The sequence below is a fragment of the Panicum virgatum genome, chromosome 5N (genome assembly GCF_016808335.1).
Source record: "Panicum virgatum strain AP13 chromosome 5N, P.virgatum_v5, whole genome shotgun sequence".
Taxonomy (NCBI): domain Eukaryota; kingdom Viridiplantae; phylum Streptophyta; class Magnoliopsida; order Poales; family Poaceae; genus Panicum; species Panicum virgatum.
Genome location: NC_053149.1, coordinates 37448340 through 37465861, shown reverse-complemented (window position 1 = coordinate 37465861; position 17522 = coordinate 37448340). Strand labels below are relative to the sequence as shown.

The window sequence follows — 17522 nt, the reverse complement described above, 5'->3', positions numbered from 1 at the left end:
GAGGAGCCAGAGATAGGGCTTTTAGCGGGGGCAAGCTACTGGCCGGGAATGTGTATTGGGCACTTTCTGGGGAGCACCTGTGGCGGGTGCGGGAAGAGAAGAGAAGGAGGGGCAATACCTATTATGGGTGCCCAAGGAGAGGCAATACCTGTTATGGGTTCCTTTGGCGGACCACTGCGGAGGACTGCATGAGGAGTGCTTGCCCCGGCTCTTATGGACATATGCGGTAACTATGATTTGTGGGACTTTGTAAACGTGCACACGACTTATCCATTATGTGGGTGGACCCGGTCCGAGCTAGCTATGTGCATCACCAGACCTGTTAGAAGTAGGGTATGTGCGGGGGAGGCCCGATGCGGGAGTAGCATGGGCCTTATATAAACTTCGGATGGCAAGGGGTGGGGCCACACAACTCCTGGGCGACCTCTTTGCTCGATGCATCCCAACCTGGGGGGACAGGATGGTGCCGTAGCGGTTAGTCTCGTTCTCAGTAGACCGGTGCCTCGGAGTCAGTTGGAGTTGTCTGCTGGCTGGCGACGGGGCGAGTGGGTACAGGTGCGCAACCCCTGCAGGGTGAAAACTATACGTATAGCCGCGTACTCGGTCATGTACATTCCTACTTTTTCGTTACTTCATCTAGAGTAGTAAACCCAGATTTCTACCTCCCTCTAGTCCACTTCCCCCCTGTGGAGTCAAATGAGGTGCATGGAGAGGGAGTTCCTGCACCGCCTCGGGATTTGACCTGTGCCGGTATGGCCCGCGTCGGAGAGTGACAATTGACTTACATATGTATATACTTGTGCTTGCATAGGAAACCCCAGCCTATCTTTTGGCTACTTTTTATACCTTTGCATCCACTTAAAGCTTGTATACGGATGGTGACGTGAACCTATCCCATCCTTGGGGATAGTTTGGCAAGATGCAGGATCCGATCAGGAGTTCGACGCCAACAACGACGGATGGAACGATTGAAGCCTAGAAGCCCGTGCTACGCTCAATTGCTGCATGTGGAGTTGAAGTTTGAGATGAAGGATGGCCTGAAGACCAGCTACCGCTTCCGTTTTCTGTTTGATCCATTTAGCCCAATGGGCTTGTAATAAATTCGTATTGCAGATCCTACGGATCTTGTAATAATTAAATGTTTGAACCTGTTTTAAGTGAGTATGAACTGATTTACTGCCTGAAATGAGTTCTGTATATGACAGCTACTGATTCAGGGACTATCACGACGATACAGGAATTCTGGTTCTTCTTTCGAAAACCCGGGTAGTTTCACAGTCACACTAAGTAAATTATTCCCCTCAACTCAACTCGATTGCCTCATGCTGCAAAGCCTCATGCTTTGTCGGGACCCCTCTCTCGGCTAGCTTAACTGCACTTGTCTCTCCTCTCCACTCCACCATCCGGGCCGGCCATCACCATGATCGATGAGCGGAGCAACCTAGGCCGGCTGGCAGAGTGGTAGTAGTATATAGCGCCCCCGGTGCCGTCCCCTGGGGAGCCTTGGAAGCGGAGACCTTTGCGTACAGGGAGGACGAGTGCTCGCTGGCCCGAAGCGCAACGCAACGACTCGCCGACTCGCCCCCGCCACCACTTGAAGCTCCTGGATCACTAAGGAGCCACACTGCCGGTGCCGGCCAGGCCCCGCCTACATTTCTGGCAGCAGGAGCAGCGGCAGCACCGACTCCCAAGGCAAGCGAGCGACCGAGCGGCCGGTGCGCACCAAAGCTGGCAGCAGCCGCTGGCCGGCCAATGTATTCTTCTCCACCGCCGGCCTGGGAGAAGCGCAGCAGCGGCGGCGGCGACGACCAGAAGCGACGACCCTGCAGGAGGTTCCGCGAGCCGGTCAGGACCCCGCACTGATGGCAGCCGGCGCGTCGCCTTCGTCCGCGTCCCTCGCGCTCCTCGTCGCGCTGCTGCTTCTCGCCGGCTGGGCGTCGGCGGCGAACCAGACGCAGGGGTTCCGGCCCGGCGACGAGCTCCGGCGGTACAGGAGGGTGCAGGCGCTGCTCAGGCGGCTCAACAAGCCGGCGCTCCGGACCATCCAGGCACGTGGGTGTCCTCCGCTCCTCTTTGTCTTCTTGCTCTGTTGCTGACCTCCGACCATGACGCCGACGGTGCGACCTCACCTTTTGCTCTCGGTGCCTGACGATGCAGAGCCCCGACGGCGACCTCATCGACTGCGTGGCGGCGCACCTGCAGCCTGCGTTCGACCACCCGAGGCTGCGCGGCCAGAGGCCACTGGTAATGCACTAGTAATTCGACCGCGTTCAGTGATCACGAATCATCAGCAGCCTGCTCTGTTTTCCTCTGCATTTTATCATGAGGCCGGCCGGCGATGGAATGGAACAGCAGCCGAGTACTCAACGCCAGGCTCTGTTTCCGTTCCTGCAGGACCCGCCGGTGCGGCCCAAGGGGCACCACCGCCGCCGCCCCAACGACACGGCGGGCGCCGGCGCGCAGCTCTGGGCGGCGTCCGGGGAGTCCTGCCCGGAGGGCTACGTGCCCATCAGGCGGACCACGGAGGCCGACGTGCTCCGCGCCAGCTCCGTCCGGCGCTTCGGCAGGGCGCCCGCCGCCAGGGTGCGGCGCGACTCCGTCGCCGGCGGCCACGAGGTGAGGCATGCATGGGCCAACATCTTTGGTTGGTGAGGCAGTTACGTACGTACGTTTTGGGTCCGAGAGGGCCAAGATCTCACTCAGCAGACCGACCGACCGACCGACCGATCCAGTTGCTCGCTGACAAGCGCTAGAAGCCAGAAAAGCTTGCATGACATGACATCATCCAGCGTCCAGGACGATGGATGGCCATGATTGTCGCAACCGATTAGCTAGCTAGATTCACCTCTTCTTCTTCCATCCCGTGCAGCACGCGGTGGGGTACGTCGCCGGCGACGTGTACTACGGCGCCAAGGCGAGCATCAACGTGTGGCCGCCCAAGGTGAGCACGGCGTCGGAGTTCAGCCTGTCGCAGATCTGGGTCATCGCGGGCTCCTTCGGCAACGACCTCAACACCATCGAGGCGGGGTGGCAGGTCAGCCCGCAGCTCTACGGGGACAACTCGCCGAGGTTCTTCACCTACTGGACGGTAACCACGCTTGCTTGCTTGCTCGCTCGCTCCTGGACCAGATCATCATCAGACTGATCGATTGCCTCGATCGTGTGCAGACGGACGCGTACCAGACGACGGGGTGCTACAACCTCCTCTGCTCGGGCTTCATCCAGACCAACAGCCGCATCGCCATGGGCGCCGCCATCTCCCCCACCTCCGCCTACAACGCCGGCCAGTTCGACATCAGCCTGCTCGTCTGGAAGGTAACCAACCATGGCCTTCTGCAGCCACGGCGCGCATCATTGCGCTGTCCTTTCTTTAGTTTGCATCGCTTGCTCCTTTAGTTCGGCTTTTTCATTCAACAAGAGCACGGCTTTTCACATCGTGTCTGGGAATGAGTACAACCACGCACCGGTGCAGCTGAATCCCTTCTTTTTTTGGCCTTTTCTTTTGCCTTTATTTATTTCAAACCGGATGAAATCTGTATGCGTACAGTTTTCCTCTCATTATTTTTTTGGTTTTTTTATGAACTGAAAGAAAACAAACAAACAAACAAACACGTGTGCGTGCGCGCAGGACCCGAACCACGGCAACTGGTGGCTGGAGTTCGGCTCCGGCGAGCTGGTGGGGTACTGGCCGTCGCTGCTGTTCAGCCACCTGGCGTCGCACGCGAGCATGGTGCAGTTCGGCGGCGAGGTGGTGAACACGCGCGCGTCCGGCTCGCACACGGCCACGCAGATGGGCAGCGGCCACTTCGCCGGCGAGGGCTTCGGCCGCGCCTCGTACTTCCGGAACCTGGAGGTGGTGGACTGGGACAACAGCCTGGTGCCGCTCGCCGCCGGCTTCCACGTCACCGCCGACCACCCCAACTGCTACGACATCCAGGGCGGCGTCAACGCCGTCTGGGGCAACTACTTCTACTACGGCGGGCCCGGCAGGAACGTCAGGTGCACGTAGCGATGCAACTCCAACCAGGGGGGGTTGAATTGAAGAACAGGATGCAGTCATGCATGCAGAGGAGGATTTTTTTTTTTTTGGTTTAATTCCCATGTCAATCTTTCTTTCTTGGCATTTTCTTTTTCTTGCCAAAGGTCCATTTCTCAAAAGGGAGAATCCACCATCATGTAACTTCTACATTTTTCTTTTTCATTGTTTTTGGCGGTCTAAAACAGAAGGGTTGGGTGCCAGGTATGGTCAGTGCAAACTAGTCAGGTTCATCAGGTAGTGACGAGTTGCAATGTAAAAGCCCCCTAAACAATGTAGCAAGCTAGCAGTATATACATTTGCATTGTCCATCAACAACAACCAGGCCTTGCTCTATTTGGCAATTTGCTCATGCTTTTCCTTCCTTGGATCTGACTCAAAGTCCCCAATGGTTAGATGAGGTAAAAGAAAGAAACATCATGTTAGTGAACAAGGGGGAAACGAACGAACACACTCTATGTCAAGCTTCAACGTTAAGCAACAGTCACACATGTAAAATCTTGCACCAACATTGAAGCAATGCAAGAAGCAATCAAACGCCTCGGGAAGCAATCGATCGCGTCTTAATAAGAGAGTGAAAAAGGAATAAGAGCAACTCCAGCGGAGAGACTAAATTTGAGCCCCTATATTGCTTTTAGGAGCCAGCCTATAAAAATTTAGGGGCTTCAAACTCCAGCAGGGTGACTAAATTTAGATGGCCTCCAGTTCTAGAGACTCTGGACTAAAATTTAGTGGCCTCCCCAAAATGGGGGTTCGTATAGGGGCCCGGTTGGAGATGTTTTTTCTATTGAGATACTAAAACAAAAGATAGAGTCTCATTTAAGGGCCCGGCTGGAGTTGCTCTAAGAAACCCACAAAGCGACAGGATTTAGGCGAATGCCATGGTATGTACTACTAATAACCTTCAGAATCTGGAGAGTTGTAGCAGTAGGGAGTATACATATAGTTTCTGTTTCTGCTTCTTTTTCCTCCCAAGGCACTTGTCCCTTCCTTCACGTCCAAGTTACACATCATCCATGTTGCAGTAAAGCACAAGCATCTAATCCACCCGTTTCCCCAGCCTTACAACACTCGGAACACCAGGACCCACCTCACCGGTCGGTCTGCTCCAGTTCACTGCTTCCGACTAGAACTGGAATCTACAGCGTACAGCTACAGGTAAGGAGGAACAGAGCCAGCCACTGAAAGCAGAAAAGAGTGGATGCCATGGCAGCCGCTGGAGCCAACTAGCCAAGCGTGAAGCGTGTTGCCAAGTCCGAACGAGAGACCGCCAAGAAGTGAGGTCAGAGACATCGAGCCTTTTCTGGTGTTTCCATTCCTCTGCCACATCCGTGTGTTTGGTTGGGGGTTGGTGCTTCAAGCTTGCAGCACAACCGTTTGTCCCTTGCTGTTGGGAGTACTAGCATTATGTGGGATGGGCACGGGTAGCTGCTGCAATTGCAGGCAAAAACACTGCAACGAAGTGACGAACCCCTCTGCCTGTGGACAGGGGGTATTTAAGCACGCCATTACAGCCCTGCTGCTTCCATTAGGTTCAGAGGCAAACAGCTGCAACGACATCGGCCTGCAACGGCTAGCCGGTGGATAATGAGCGACAGGCGACAGGATTCACTGCGGCGTTGTTAAGAGCCCCAGCTATCTGCATCAGGTTAGATGCAACGGCAAGCAATAATTAGAGTGGTAACGCAGCTTAACGCCTTATTTAGAGCGTGCCTTGTTAGGTTGCGTGAAACTGAAACTAACAGCACTACTATGATGATGATAATACTAATGCAGAACAGTAACATGTATATGCATGTCAAAGTATAGCTGACGACGCACCTGTCGGCGAAACCGAGAAGCTCCTGTCGGTTCTAGATCGATCACTTGCAGTTGCAGCCATCAAGGCTTGACGAATGGAGAAATCTATAGTGGCTCCTCCTGTTCTTGTGCCTCAGCATGTCTGGTAAAACAGAACAGTGCATATCATAGGACTGCAGCAACGGCCAACAATCCAGCAGACAGGGCCACGTCGTGGTGCTGGAAAGGTGAAAGGGATGGCAGTGCCAGGAGGAGACAGGAGCAACATTCGGAGTGGAAACCCAGCAGACTTGTTTGTTTCCATGTCCCTCCCTACTGCCGCTGCTTAGTCCCCAAATGGATCTGAGCACCTGACAAGCAATAATTATAATTTGGTGTTCTTGCTCCTGCAGTGCAGCAATCGCCCCAGGCTGCAGTCACCAGACAGGGTTTTATTCAGTCCGGTACAGACCAGACCAAGCCAAGAGGAACATTCCAAACCAATATGAAACGACTAGCACGGCCAACTTAGTGAACTTGTGCAAGAGGAGAGAGGACACCATTTCATGATAATTCAGATAATTTATTTAGTACTCGTGTAAATGACTGAAAGCTGTTGATCAGATATTCGCACCCTCAAGGCCGGCCGGTATAAGGTGTGGATAAAATTTTGGTAAATTAAAGAAGCTTTTGGTTAAGGGTGTACCAGAACAGTTATATAGATAGGTACAAACAATAGTTTCTCTCAGTCGATTTATCTAGATAATGGGATAAAACAGGTTTCTCAGCCTCCACATGTTCTCAGTCAACGAGAAACTTTGGTCCGTCTAGTTTTGTTAAAAAAAACCATTAAAAATAAAGCCAAAAAGGTTGCATCCGCGAAATCCTCAGGCCATTTTCATATCATAGCACGGAACTCTAACCCATGGCATAATTATTCTTTAACATATATCATTTATTCTTCCAACAGTTTTTTGAAAGGATCATAAGATACACACAGAATCTTTTTTGGGAAAGCAAAGCATTACTCACCGCCTCACAAGTACTCCCTCCATTCTAAAATGTAGCTCGTTTTATTTTTTTCCTAGATTCGTAGTGTTTGCTATACACCTAGATACACTATGAACCTAGAAAAGTCAACACGACCTATATTTAGGAATGGAGGGAATAATATTGAAAAGATTTTCTGTTCATGTTGCTTTGTTCTTAGGATAAACAAATTAATCATTATAAAACAAAGATGATCAAGACTAGATTCTTTGACTTAAGCTGTGGTTTAAGAAAAAAATTCACTTACAAAACTTTTCATCAGATTATAGTACAGTACATCTTTAGAACACAGCTGAATACTCGCTCAAGCCTTGATTGACTGTACAAAACAGCTTTTAACCCTTGTCTTCTCAAGATTCTAAACCTGTCTGCAGGAACAGAGAAAGCAAACAAAAGTAATGAGTGATTTACAAATGAAATCTTCCATAGAAACCATCAAAAATTAACTACTACTCTCATATCGTTAGCGACTTTACCATATATGACAGGTTGAATGTAGCAAAATATTTGGAAATCATTTGGATATATAAGCAGTGCGAATTTTGTCCATCCAACTTGAATGCAATTCTCAGAAAGGTGAGTGATTTGACCAATAATTACATCCTTAATGACATCTTCTGCATGGAAGAATTAAACAGCCCGATTGCCACAAAAGGGTGCAATCTTTTGACCTTCCACTGTTATGCAAATGTACATCAGAAAACTTCATGTTTGGAGTTTACGTCATAAAACATGAGCACTGCAAAGACAACCAATAAGTATGTAATGCGCAATTTATTCTCCAACTGACAGGCTGTCAGAATCCAACAGTGATCAAATATGTATCATGTCTCACTAATTAGGATTCATGCAAGCACAAGTTTACCATGCTAGATGGACTAACAACTATCCATCTGAGAGAGCACTATCAATTAGTGTCACCAAATCTGCAGGTACACAAACTTCACCGATCAAAGAAATAATGTGATCAACGACATTGCAATCAGATTTCAAGCAGATCACTGACAAACAGCTCTTCTGATATGAAGTAGAAGATTTAAGACAAATTCTTTGCCCTCTGTCTATGTGTTCATATACCTTTGACAGTATCACCAATAGCCTTCTGAAACTCTCCTCTTCTAATATTTGTTTGACATTGGAGAAAGCATTTCGGTTATCTTCAGAAATACTACGAAGATTCTCAGTAGTGAAAGCCTCTGTAGTTAGCATTTTTGATGCAACATTACGAATTGACTTCAGATTATAGACAAAATGGTGTGCAGTTTCTGTTGAAAATGTTGCAACCTCTGGCTGCTGAACATGGTAAAGCTCAATTACATTGGCTAAAGCAAACCGCACAATGAAAATGAAGAAATCATAGAAGTTCATCCCTGAAAATAGATCAAATAGGATGTTACAGAGAAGGTTAAAAAAGGCATTTCTTGCTATCCATGTAATTATTCACATACTGGAGCACTACCTGTATTAGCCGCCAAGTTCCGTTGGCAAAGCCCTTCAAAATCATCACATATATCTCGAATGTCTTCAATATATTCTTTTGCAACTTTGTAGTCTTCATAAAGCAAGTTCCACTAAATGTGCCAAGTATTAGCGAGAATGTAATCTTATTATTTTACAACTAACTTTATACAAAACACATGTACTCACCACCCAGTGCAGGTTGTAGGCATTAAACCAATTATGGTTTATAGATATAGTATCCTCCTATAGTGGTTGCCATAAATGGTAAAAACGCATGAGTTTAACAGCTAGTAGTATATTTATGGTAACTGGTACAATTCTTTAAATAAATATTGTACAGGAAAAATCAAAGAACTTTTTAAGAAACAAATAAATGCACTGTCATTTGAATATCATACAAACAGATTTAGCTAGACTAATGTTAATTGATAAATACTTATAAAAATATAATTTCAGTAACTATAGTTTAGTTGCTGGGAGTAAAATTTTATTCAAATTGATTAGCCATTGCATCAGTTTACATGCCACAGGGAGCCGACTGAAATGATTCAAAGTTCTTTCCATGGACATGAGCCCGGCATTAACCACAGCATGGAGGCGCAGCATGCACAGAGATGTGACGCATAAGTTCTTTCAAGGATCATTTTATCATTAGGAAGCTGCATGCATATGAGCATATCTCATAATTTGGCATTTCATCATGATTAGCTGTTTTTTTCTTTTGAATCATCCATGTTACTTTCTTAGCGATCAAGTCGTACTCCAAACATATAAGGTCATAAGGATTGGTTCACATCCTTTATGTGTGCAACCAATCTGATCCAAAGGCAATGATTGATAGTTTCATGTTATCCTATTTGGTCCCTATCACATCCAATGTGGAAAATATATCTACTTGCATAACAGTATAACACCAAACCAATACAGATCAACCATCACGATAAACATGCAGTTGAATTTCAAAATGGGGAGATTTACCAGGTTATGTACTTGGTGATACCATCCACTGGGAACAAATATGATTTCATTCTGCTCTTGAATGCACTCTAGCCATTCAGTCTACAAAAGAAACTTCATAAAATTACATTTCAGAAAAGAAACTTTCCAAAGGAATATGACCATAGAGGGAAGGAGGGAGGGAGACCTTATTGAATTCAGGAAAAAGCTTTTCAGAAACATCATCATTTAAGTTATAGACTGAGGATCTCATGTACCTACATGGCGCAATTAACAATCACTGAGCAGGTAACAACAGAAAGTACTACGAAAAAAAGAGGGAAGATGTGGAGCATTCTTGCTGTTGGTGTATATGTGAGCCCATGTATAGAGGCTCATCTAGAGGCCTATGTATAGGAACTATATATCCCACCCTTCTAGGGTTTGGAGGAATACATCCATTATTCTCTCCTACATGGTATCATTAGCCTAGGTTTCTCTCTCCACCCTCAGCCGTCGCCGGCGCCGCCGCCGGCGAGATGGCCGGCCGCCGGCCGCCGGAGCCGCCACTTCCTCCCCTACCTTCCCTCTCCTTCCCTCCCCTCTCTTCCTCTGCTTCGGGCGCCGCCGCCGCCGCCGCCAGATCCGCCGCGTGGGGCCCCAGACCCGCCACCGCCTTGGCCGTCCTTGATGCGCCCGCCGGTGGCCCCGCCCTGGCCGCGTCCCTGGCGCCTACCACGCCCCTGGCGCCTTGGCCGCCGAGGCCGTCCGCCACCGCGCCCCCTGGAGCGCCGCCTGTGGCCGCGGCTCTGCCCAGGCCGCCCGCCGCGACGACCCTGGCCCGAGGCCGCCGCCGCCCAGGTCACCGCTGCCCTGCACGCGCTGGCCCCCGGCGCGCCCTGGCCCTGCTGGCCGTGGGCGCGGCTCCTGCCGCGGGCGCCGAGGCTGCTGCCCTACACGCACCCCCGCCTGTGCCCGCATCCCCTGCCGCCGCCAGGACCGCCTCCTCGGCCGCCGCCGCCGCCCCCTGGGCCGCCGCCACCGCCCCTACTCATGGCATGGCGCGGCCGTGGCCCAAGGCCGCCGCCGCTGCCGCCCACGGCGCCCGTGGCCGCGCCCGCGCCGCCTCTGCCCGCGCCCGCGTGGCCTTGGTTCGGTATGCCCCCCGCGGATGCGCCGTTCGCCGCCGCCACCTTCCGCGGGAAGTATACCGCCGCCAACGCTGCTACGGCCGAAGCTGCTCTCGCCGTGGCCCTCCTCGCCGCCAAGTCCGAGGTTGCGGCGGCTCAGGAGCGGATCCGCGTGGCTGCCCTCACTTTGGAGCGCGAGCGCTCCGCGGCCGACGCTCTCACTCGTCGGGTCGCCGCAGAGAACAACTACTTCCTTGTACCCCCCGCCCCCCTTCCCGAGCACGGCGCTTCGTCCTCTCACCAGACTCCGCCCTCTGAATCTGTGGACCCCGGATCGACCCCCTCCTTGGTGCTCCTCTCACCGGCCAGACCGGGGGTGGGGGAGGCCGCGGGCGTCGTCGGCAGGAGGGCTGTGGTAGTGGTGCTGACGGCACTACTCCGGCTCCGGGTTGTGTTGGTGGAGGCCGTCGGGGCACTCCAGACCCGACTCCGGCTCCCACTCCTGCTCCTGCCCCTGGAGGTTCGCCCTGGCCATCCTTCAGCGCCTCATGGTCAGAGCGCATCCCGCTGTGGCCGTTTCAGGGTCACGGGAGGACCCTCGTCCTCAGCCCCAGCTGGCGACCATGTTCACCGGTGCTGCTCCCCTGTTCGCGCCATTCTGAACCCCACCCGCTCAGCCCAGCTAGCAGCCGACCTGGCCTGGGGGGTGGGACCAGGCCGCACTGGCGCAGTCCTTCAGCGCCATGGGGCGGACGCCGCGGGTCAGCACCGAGTGGATCACCGACTCGGGTGCCTCTTTCCACACCACCCCTGATGCCGGTATCCTCTCTTCTGTCCGACCCCCACACCCCTCTTGTCCTTCTTCCATCATGGTTGGTGATTGGTCTTGTCTTTATGTCACCGCCGTCGGTTTTGCTCCTGGTTCTTTTCGTCTTCCCAATGTCCTTGTTTCTTCTAGGATGGTTCATAACCTTCTTTCCATTTGTCAGTTTATAGCTGACAATTCTTGTTCCATCGAGTTTGACTCTTCTGGCCTCACTGTAAAGGATTCGGCCTCCCGACGTCCGCTCCTCCAGTGTGACAGCACGGGGCCCCTTTACACCCTTCGCATCCCGTCTTCCGCTGCACCACTCTCGCCTTCTTCGTCTGCCGCTTTTGTCGCGACGCCGTCTTCCACCACCTGGCACCGCTGTCTTGGTCACCCTGGCCGCGACGTTCTGGCTCAGCTCAGTCGTAGTACCGATGTTCCTGGTACTGGGGCTCCTGCTGAGCACCTCTGCCATGCGTGCCAGCTTGGTCGTCATGTTCGACTTTTTTATTCCTCTTCTTCTTCGTATGCGACGCATGCCTTCGATCTTGTTCACTGTGACATGTGGACCTCTTCTGTTCAAAGCCACTCTGGCTACAAATACTATCTGGTGGTAGTCGATTTCTCACATTACTCTTGGACTTTCCCTTTGCGCGCCAAGTCTGAGACATTCCCCACCCTCCTCCACTTCTTTGCCTGGGTGTCCACTCAGTTCGGCCTCACCATTAAGGCCGTCCAGTGTGACAACGGGCGTAAGTTCGACAACTCCACCTCCCGTTCTTTCTTCCTCTCTCGGGGTGTTCAGCTGCGTATGTCTTGTCCGTATACCTCTCTCCAGAACGGCAAGGCTGAGCGGATGATTCGCACGACGAACGACGTCGTGCGCACCCTTCTGATCCATGTCTCTATACCCCCGCGCTTCTGGGCCGAGGACCTCCACACCGCCACCTACTTGATTAACCAACCGTCTTCCGTCCACTGCTTCTCCTGCTCCCACTCCACACCACGCTCTCTTCGGTACCCCTCCTCACTACGACCACCTTCGGGTCTTCGGATGTGCGTGTTACCCTAACACCTCCGCCACTGCTCCTCACAAGCTGGCGCCCCGCTCGACTCGTGTGTTTCTTGGGTACTCCCCTGACCACAAGGGGTACCGATGCTTTGACCTCACCTCTCATCGCGTCCTGATCTCCCGACACGTCGTGTTTGACGAGTCGGACTTCCCCTACTCCACCTCCTCCACACCTTCTCCTGACCCCGAGTTGGAGTCCCTGTTTCCGACTGACCCAGTGGTTTAGCCACCTTTACCTGTCTGCCCTTTCCCTGCAGGTTTTCCCGGCACACCGTCACCGCTTACGGTGATCCCTGTTGCGCCACGCGCGGCCCCGGTGCCCGCTGTCGCGCCACGCGCAGCCCCAGGACCTCCTGTCGTGCCGTGCGCGGCCCCGGGATCTCCTACTGTGCCACGCGCGGCCCTAGTGCCTCCTTCTGCACCTGCGCGGTACGCTCAGCCGGTGCAGGTGTACCAGCGTCGTTCGGCGCCGACACCGGCGCCGCCGCGGTACGCTCAGCCGGTGTAGGTGTACCGGCGTCGGTTGGCAGTCGGCACCGACACCGGCGCCGCCTCCGGCTCCAGAGGCTCCTGCGACGCCTACACCAGTGCCGTCGCCGCCGCCGCCTCCGCCGACTCGCTCTCGAGTCGAGTCGAGCCGGAGGTGTACCACCCGCCAGTCGTCCATCGGGATCCTCGGCATATCCATCCCATGGTGACTCGGCGGATGGCGTCTCAGGCCGCGACTCTCCGCCAACGAGGGGGAGCCGCGGGCCTCTCCGGTACCCTCCGCTGTCCACGACGCCTTGGCGGATCCTCACTGACGTCGCGCGGTGGAAGAGGAGTACGCGGCTCTTCTCGCCAACCAGACGTGGGACCTCGTGCCGCGTCCGTCTGGTTGCAATGTGGTCATAGACAAGTGGATTTGGACGCACAAGCGTCGGGCTGACGGCACACTGGAGCGCTACATGGCTCGCTGGGTTCTCCGGGGTTTCACCCAGCGGCCTGGTGTGGACTATGATGAGACCTTCAGTCCAGTGGTGAAGCCCGCTACGGTGCGCACGGTCCTCTTGCTTGCGCTCTCTCGCTCTTGGCCTGTGCACCAGCTGGATGTGAAGAATGTGTTTCTTCACGGCACTTTGTCAGAGACTGTCTACTGCTCTCAGCCAGCAGGATTTGTGGACTCGAGTCGTCCGAATATGGTCTGCCGGCTCAACAAGTCCCTCTATGGTCTAAAGCAGGCTCCTCGGGCTTGTTACTCTCGGTTCGCCATGTTCTTGCTGACTTTGGGGTTCACCGAGGCCAAGGCTGACACTTCTCTGTTCATCTACCGTCGTGGGGATGAGACTGCCTACCTGCTGCTCTATGTTGATGATATTGTGCTCACCGCCTTCAGTCAGCAGTTGCTTGAGCGCGTCATCTCCTCTCTGCAGCAAGAGTTTGCTATGAAGGATCTTGGTCAGCTCCACCACTTCTTGGTTGTTACTGTTGAGACTCGCCCGTCTAGCCTGTTCCTTCACCAGCGGCAGTATGCACTCGACATTCTGGAGCGGGCTGGGATGACTGATTGCAAGCCATGCTCCACTCCTGTCAATACTCAGGCGAAGCTGTCTGCTGATCTGGGTGATCCCGTGGCTGATCCTACTGCCTACCGGGCCCTCGCCGGTGCCTTGCAGTACCTCACCTTCACCCGGCCAGATCTCACCTATGCCGTTCAGCAGGTCTGTCTTCACATGCATGATCCCCGGGAGTCTCACCTTGCTGCACTGAAGCGTCTCCTCCGCTACGTCCGTAGCACTGCTGGCTTCGGTTTGGTTCTTCACCGCTCTCCCACCTCTGAGCTGGTGGTCTACACCGACGCTGACTGGGCTTGCTGTCCAGACACTCGCCACTCCACTTCCGGCTACGCCGTCTTCCTGGGCGGCAATCTTGTCTCCTGGTCGTCCAAGCGGCAGCCGGTTGTCTCCCGCTCCAGTGCTGAGGCGGAGTACCAGGCTGTCGCTAACGGCGTGGCGGAGGCGTCCTGGCTCCGACAACTCTTGGCAGAGCTCCACAGCCCGCTCGCCAAGAGCACGCTCGTCTACTGCGACAACGTCAGCGCCGTGTACCTCTCCACCAACCCCGTTCAGCATCAGCGGACGAAGCACGTGGAGATCGACTTGCACTTCGTGCGCGACAGAGTTGCCGTCGGCGATGTTCGGGTACTCCATGTCCCGACCACCTCCCAGTTTGCCGACATCTTCACCAAGGGACTACCCTCCTCGACCTTCTCGGAGTTTCGCTCCAGCCTCAACGTAGCAGGTGGCTAGTTGTGGCTGCGGGGGGTATTTGTCCATTGTACTTCTTGTCCAGTCTTGAACACCGCTGCGACGGTTGTTCAGACTGCGGGGGGTGTTGGCTTTCTTGTTGTCCAGTCTTGAACACCGCTGCGCCGGTAGTTCAGACAGCGGGGGGGGGGGGGGGGGTGTTGGTGTATATGTGAGCCCATGTATAGAGGCCCATGTATAGGAACTATATATCCCACCCTTCTAGGGTTTGGAGGAATACATCAATTATTCTCTCCTACACTTGCATTATGTATTGTGTCTTTTAGAAAACGCAAAATTTATATGTAAAGGTTATAATGACGCTTAACAGTTGCTTTACATGAACTAATCTAACAGGCTCACCTGATATGCTTTCATTCTACCATTAAGCATTGTTACCAAAGTTTTAGCTAACAACAATAAACAATGATAAGATATACCAAAATTATAAGAAATACCAAAACTAACTATTTTGTACCTATCAAATACACGATGACTTTGTGATGGTGGTAGAAACAGCCATTGTTTTCTCCCACAAATGTTTGCTGACCAGCTGTATGACCTAAAAACATCAGCATGCAGAGGAGTCCAAGTTCCTACAGATCGAAGCTCAAGCATAATTATGATTGGAGATAATCATAATATAACACAGGGTAACTTGTGTGTGGAACCACAGAATTTCACAATGTTAGACATGTAAAATAGTAAATAGAACATACCTTTTTCTCCCATGTAAACAAACCGATAGTCCGAACAGTTTATTTCATTTTTATGATTGGCAATGTCAGAATCTCTATGTATAGGGTGACTGTCAAGATACATGTTGAGCCAATCATCAACAAAGAATGTTGGTGTAGTATATGCAACATAATCAGGGTACTCCTGGAAATTTAAGATAAGTAATTACAGCCATATTGCTGTTGCAGCAGGAAAGGGAATATCAGTTGGAAAAAGAAAAGAGGCATTGTCTGCATTCTACTGTTGAGCTATTGAAGGATTATTCAATCTTGTAAGCATAGACACACACATTGTTCTTTTTTTTTCAAAATGAGCCTCAACTGCATGGCACAGAAGTTATGGTGAAATCCTTATAGTTAAAATAAGAAAACATTTTGGTCTTAAGAACTTGTATGTGGATTTAAGACAATGTTGCAATCCTTGGAACCTAAACTTGCAGCTAGCCAGTTACTAAATAATAGATTTGAGCTCTGAAAAGGGGAATAAAAATCAGTGGGCATACATCACATCATGCTGCTTGCTGGAACTGACTCCATACCACAGTTTTCCTCCACTTAAAACAATAATAAAGCATAATTTAGTTTATAACATTACAAGTTACATCTGTCAGGTACGCCAGCTCTACATAGGCAAGGCATATAGAAACAAATACATAGTCATCGTTGGAAAAAAATATTATATTATTACCATAAAATATTGTAGCAAAAATTAGGAGATGCACACAAAGTGATTCGCTGTTTATTTTGATTTGGCATAAACCTTTACATGCTGGAAAAGAAAAATACTAGCCATTGTAATAGTTGAAAAAAATCAAGCGAGCAGTGTGCTGGAGGCAGACCTTAACGAAATGCCAATCTTTCAGATACAACAGGGAGCTCTCGCGATCCCCAGCACTGGAGCCACCGTGAGCGTCTCCAACCCAATGGTCTATGAACTCCTGCATGGACATCTCAAGGCGCTTCTGGTCCGTGAACTCCCTCGAGGAGCAGTCAGCGACCTGCGCAATCGACACCACTGCGTACGGGTCTTCAAACGATTCGCGTAGGCGTAGCAAGCGCAACGGGTCATCAGCATGGGCGAGGAGGAGGGGGATACCTGGACGAGAGGGGAGGGGAAGTTCCGGGCGAAGAAGCTGAGGTCAGGGCGACGGCGGTCGCCGGGGCCGGGGAGCGTCCAGTCCTCGCAGGCCCGCCAGGACGCGGTGAGCCCCGTGAGGACGACGGGTCGGTTGGGCGCCATGAAGCGGTCGACGAACTCCGCGTAGGTCAGCGACGCTCCGTCAACGCACTCCACCTGCCCCACCACCTTCACGCGGCCGTCCATCTGGTCGACCGAGGGAGAGGGAAGGGAGGCACGCTTGCTTCGTCGGCAGCTTCGCTCCGGCTCTGGCGGCGGCGTAGTTGGAAGTGCGCAGTCGCGGAGTCGCCGGAGTCGGAGGCGACAAGCCGGACCGGGCCGTAGTTTTCCGCACGAGCGTGGTTACCCATCCGCCGCACGGGCCTTTAGTTGGGCCGCTAGTGTCCACCGCTCTCGTTTGTGGCCGGCGTTTCGGCCCAACAGTTTCTCCACGCGCGTTTTTCTGTTTCTTTTTTTTTGTCTTCTTTTGGTCTTTTTTGTAGGAAATTCTTTTGGTCTTTATATATAAGATATGCGATACGATGAAAAATATATTCATTTGTATATCAGTATTAGTATTTGATTGTTTCTTGTTGTTTAAATTGTTTATTCTGGCGTACCTGTACACTAAACAATCCTACAGGCTCATTTGGATACTCAACATTAAAAAACCATGGGAAAGAACCCAACGGGAATTGGCCAAGTGGGTGCTATACTTCCATCGGCATATTTTTTATATTTAATCTATTTTTAATTTTATTTTACATTTAATCCACCTGGACAAATATTTGCAAATCTAACTCTTTTTGTCGCGCCGGTCCGCGGGGCACGACAAAAAACGTTGTCGTGCCATATGCATTGGCGTGACAAGGTGTGCCACGTTGGCATGCTTCGGAGCGCTCAGGAGGGGTCTGTCATCGCATATTCCACATGTGAAGCTTGTCACGCCACTCCCACAGGCGTGACAGTACAATCTTGTCACGCCACCCCGCTGGCGTGACAAGGTCTGATCTTAGAAAATCATATATTTTTTCATATGAACTCGGATAAAGATTATTTTTATATAAAAATTGTAGCCCTCAACGAGATCTACAACTTCGTAGTTTTGAGT

The 17522-nt window shown here is 51.9% G+C and overlaps 2 protein-coding genes across 8 annotated transcripts; one reads left to right on the top strand and one right to left on the bottom strand.

The window, feature by feature from the left end:
* Positions 1-1317: 1317 nt before the first annotated feature.
* LOC120673415 lies at positions 1318-4386 on the top strand. Its single transcript, XM_039954242.1, has 6 exons — positions 1318-2048; positions 2158-2244; positions 2395-2616; positions 2870-3088; positions 3169-3315; positions 3629-4386. The coding sequence occupies exons 1-6, from the start codon at positions 1863-1865 to the stop codon at positions 4007-4009; spliced, it is 1242 nt and encodes a 413-aa protein (XP_039810176.1). The 5' UTR covers positions 1318-1862; the 3' UTR covers positions 4010-4386.
* A 517-nt stretch (positions 4387-4903) lies between these two features.
* Positions 4904-16764, bottom strand: LOC120673414 (2-oxoglutarate and iron-dependent oxygenase JMJD4-like). Of its 7 annotated transcripts, XM_039954240.1 has the most exons (14): positions 16391-16764; positions 16134-16292; positions 15277-15439; positions 15036-15153; positions 9471-9540; positions 9305-9385; positions 8513-8569; positions 8325-8436; positions 7943-8235; positions 7731-7791; positions 7342-7604; positions 7113-7233; positions 5858-6246; positions 4904-5675 (listed from the first exon to the last, which is right to left on the bottom strand). In XM_039954240.1, the coding sequence occupies exons 1-10, from the start codon at positions 16616-16618 to the stop codon at positions 7783-7785; spliced, it is 1290 nt and encodes a 429-aa protein (XP_039810174.1). In that variant the 5' UTR covers positions 16619-16764; the 3' UTR covers positions 4904-5675; positions 5858-6246; positions 7113-7233; positions 7342-7604; positions 7731-7782. The 7 variants fall into 7 exon arrangements, with proteins under 7 accessions (XP_039810174.1, XP_039810170.1, XP_039810173.1 ...); XM_039954236.1 differs by having other exon boundaries at positions 7731-8235; XM_039954239.1 differs by having other exon boundaries at positions 7342-7791.
* Between the last annotated feature and the right edge of the window lie 758 nt (positions 16765-17522).

Coding starts and splice junctions, on each gene's coding strand:
- LOC120673415 (XM_039954242.1), top strand. CDS start 1,863: ATGGCAGCCGGCGCGTCGCCTTCGTCCGCGTCCCTCGCGCTCCTCGTC. Junction 2,617..2,869: donor CCGTCGCCGGCGGCCACGAG/GTGAGGCATGCA, acceptor CATCCCGTGCAG/CACGCGGTGGGGTACGTCGC. Junction 3,316..3,628: donor TCAGCCTGCTCGTCTGGAAG/GTAACCAACCAT, acceptor GCGTGCGCGCAG/GACCCGAACCACGGCAACTG.
- LOC120673414 (XM_039954236.1), bottom strand. CDS start 16,618: ATGGACGGCCGCGTGAAGGTGGTGGGGCAGGTGGAGTGCGTTGACGGA. Junction 15,440..16,133: donor AAGATTGGCATTTCGTTAAG/GTCTGCCTCCAG, acceptor TTAAATTTCCAG/GAGTACCCTGATTATGTTGC. Junction 8,236..8,324: donor GAACTTGGCGGCTAATACAG/GTAGTGCTCCAG, acceptor ATCTATTTTCAG/GGATGAACTTCTATGATTTC.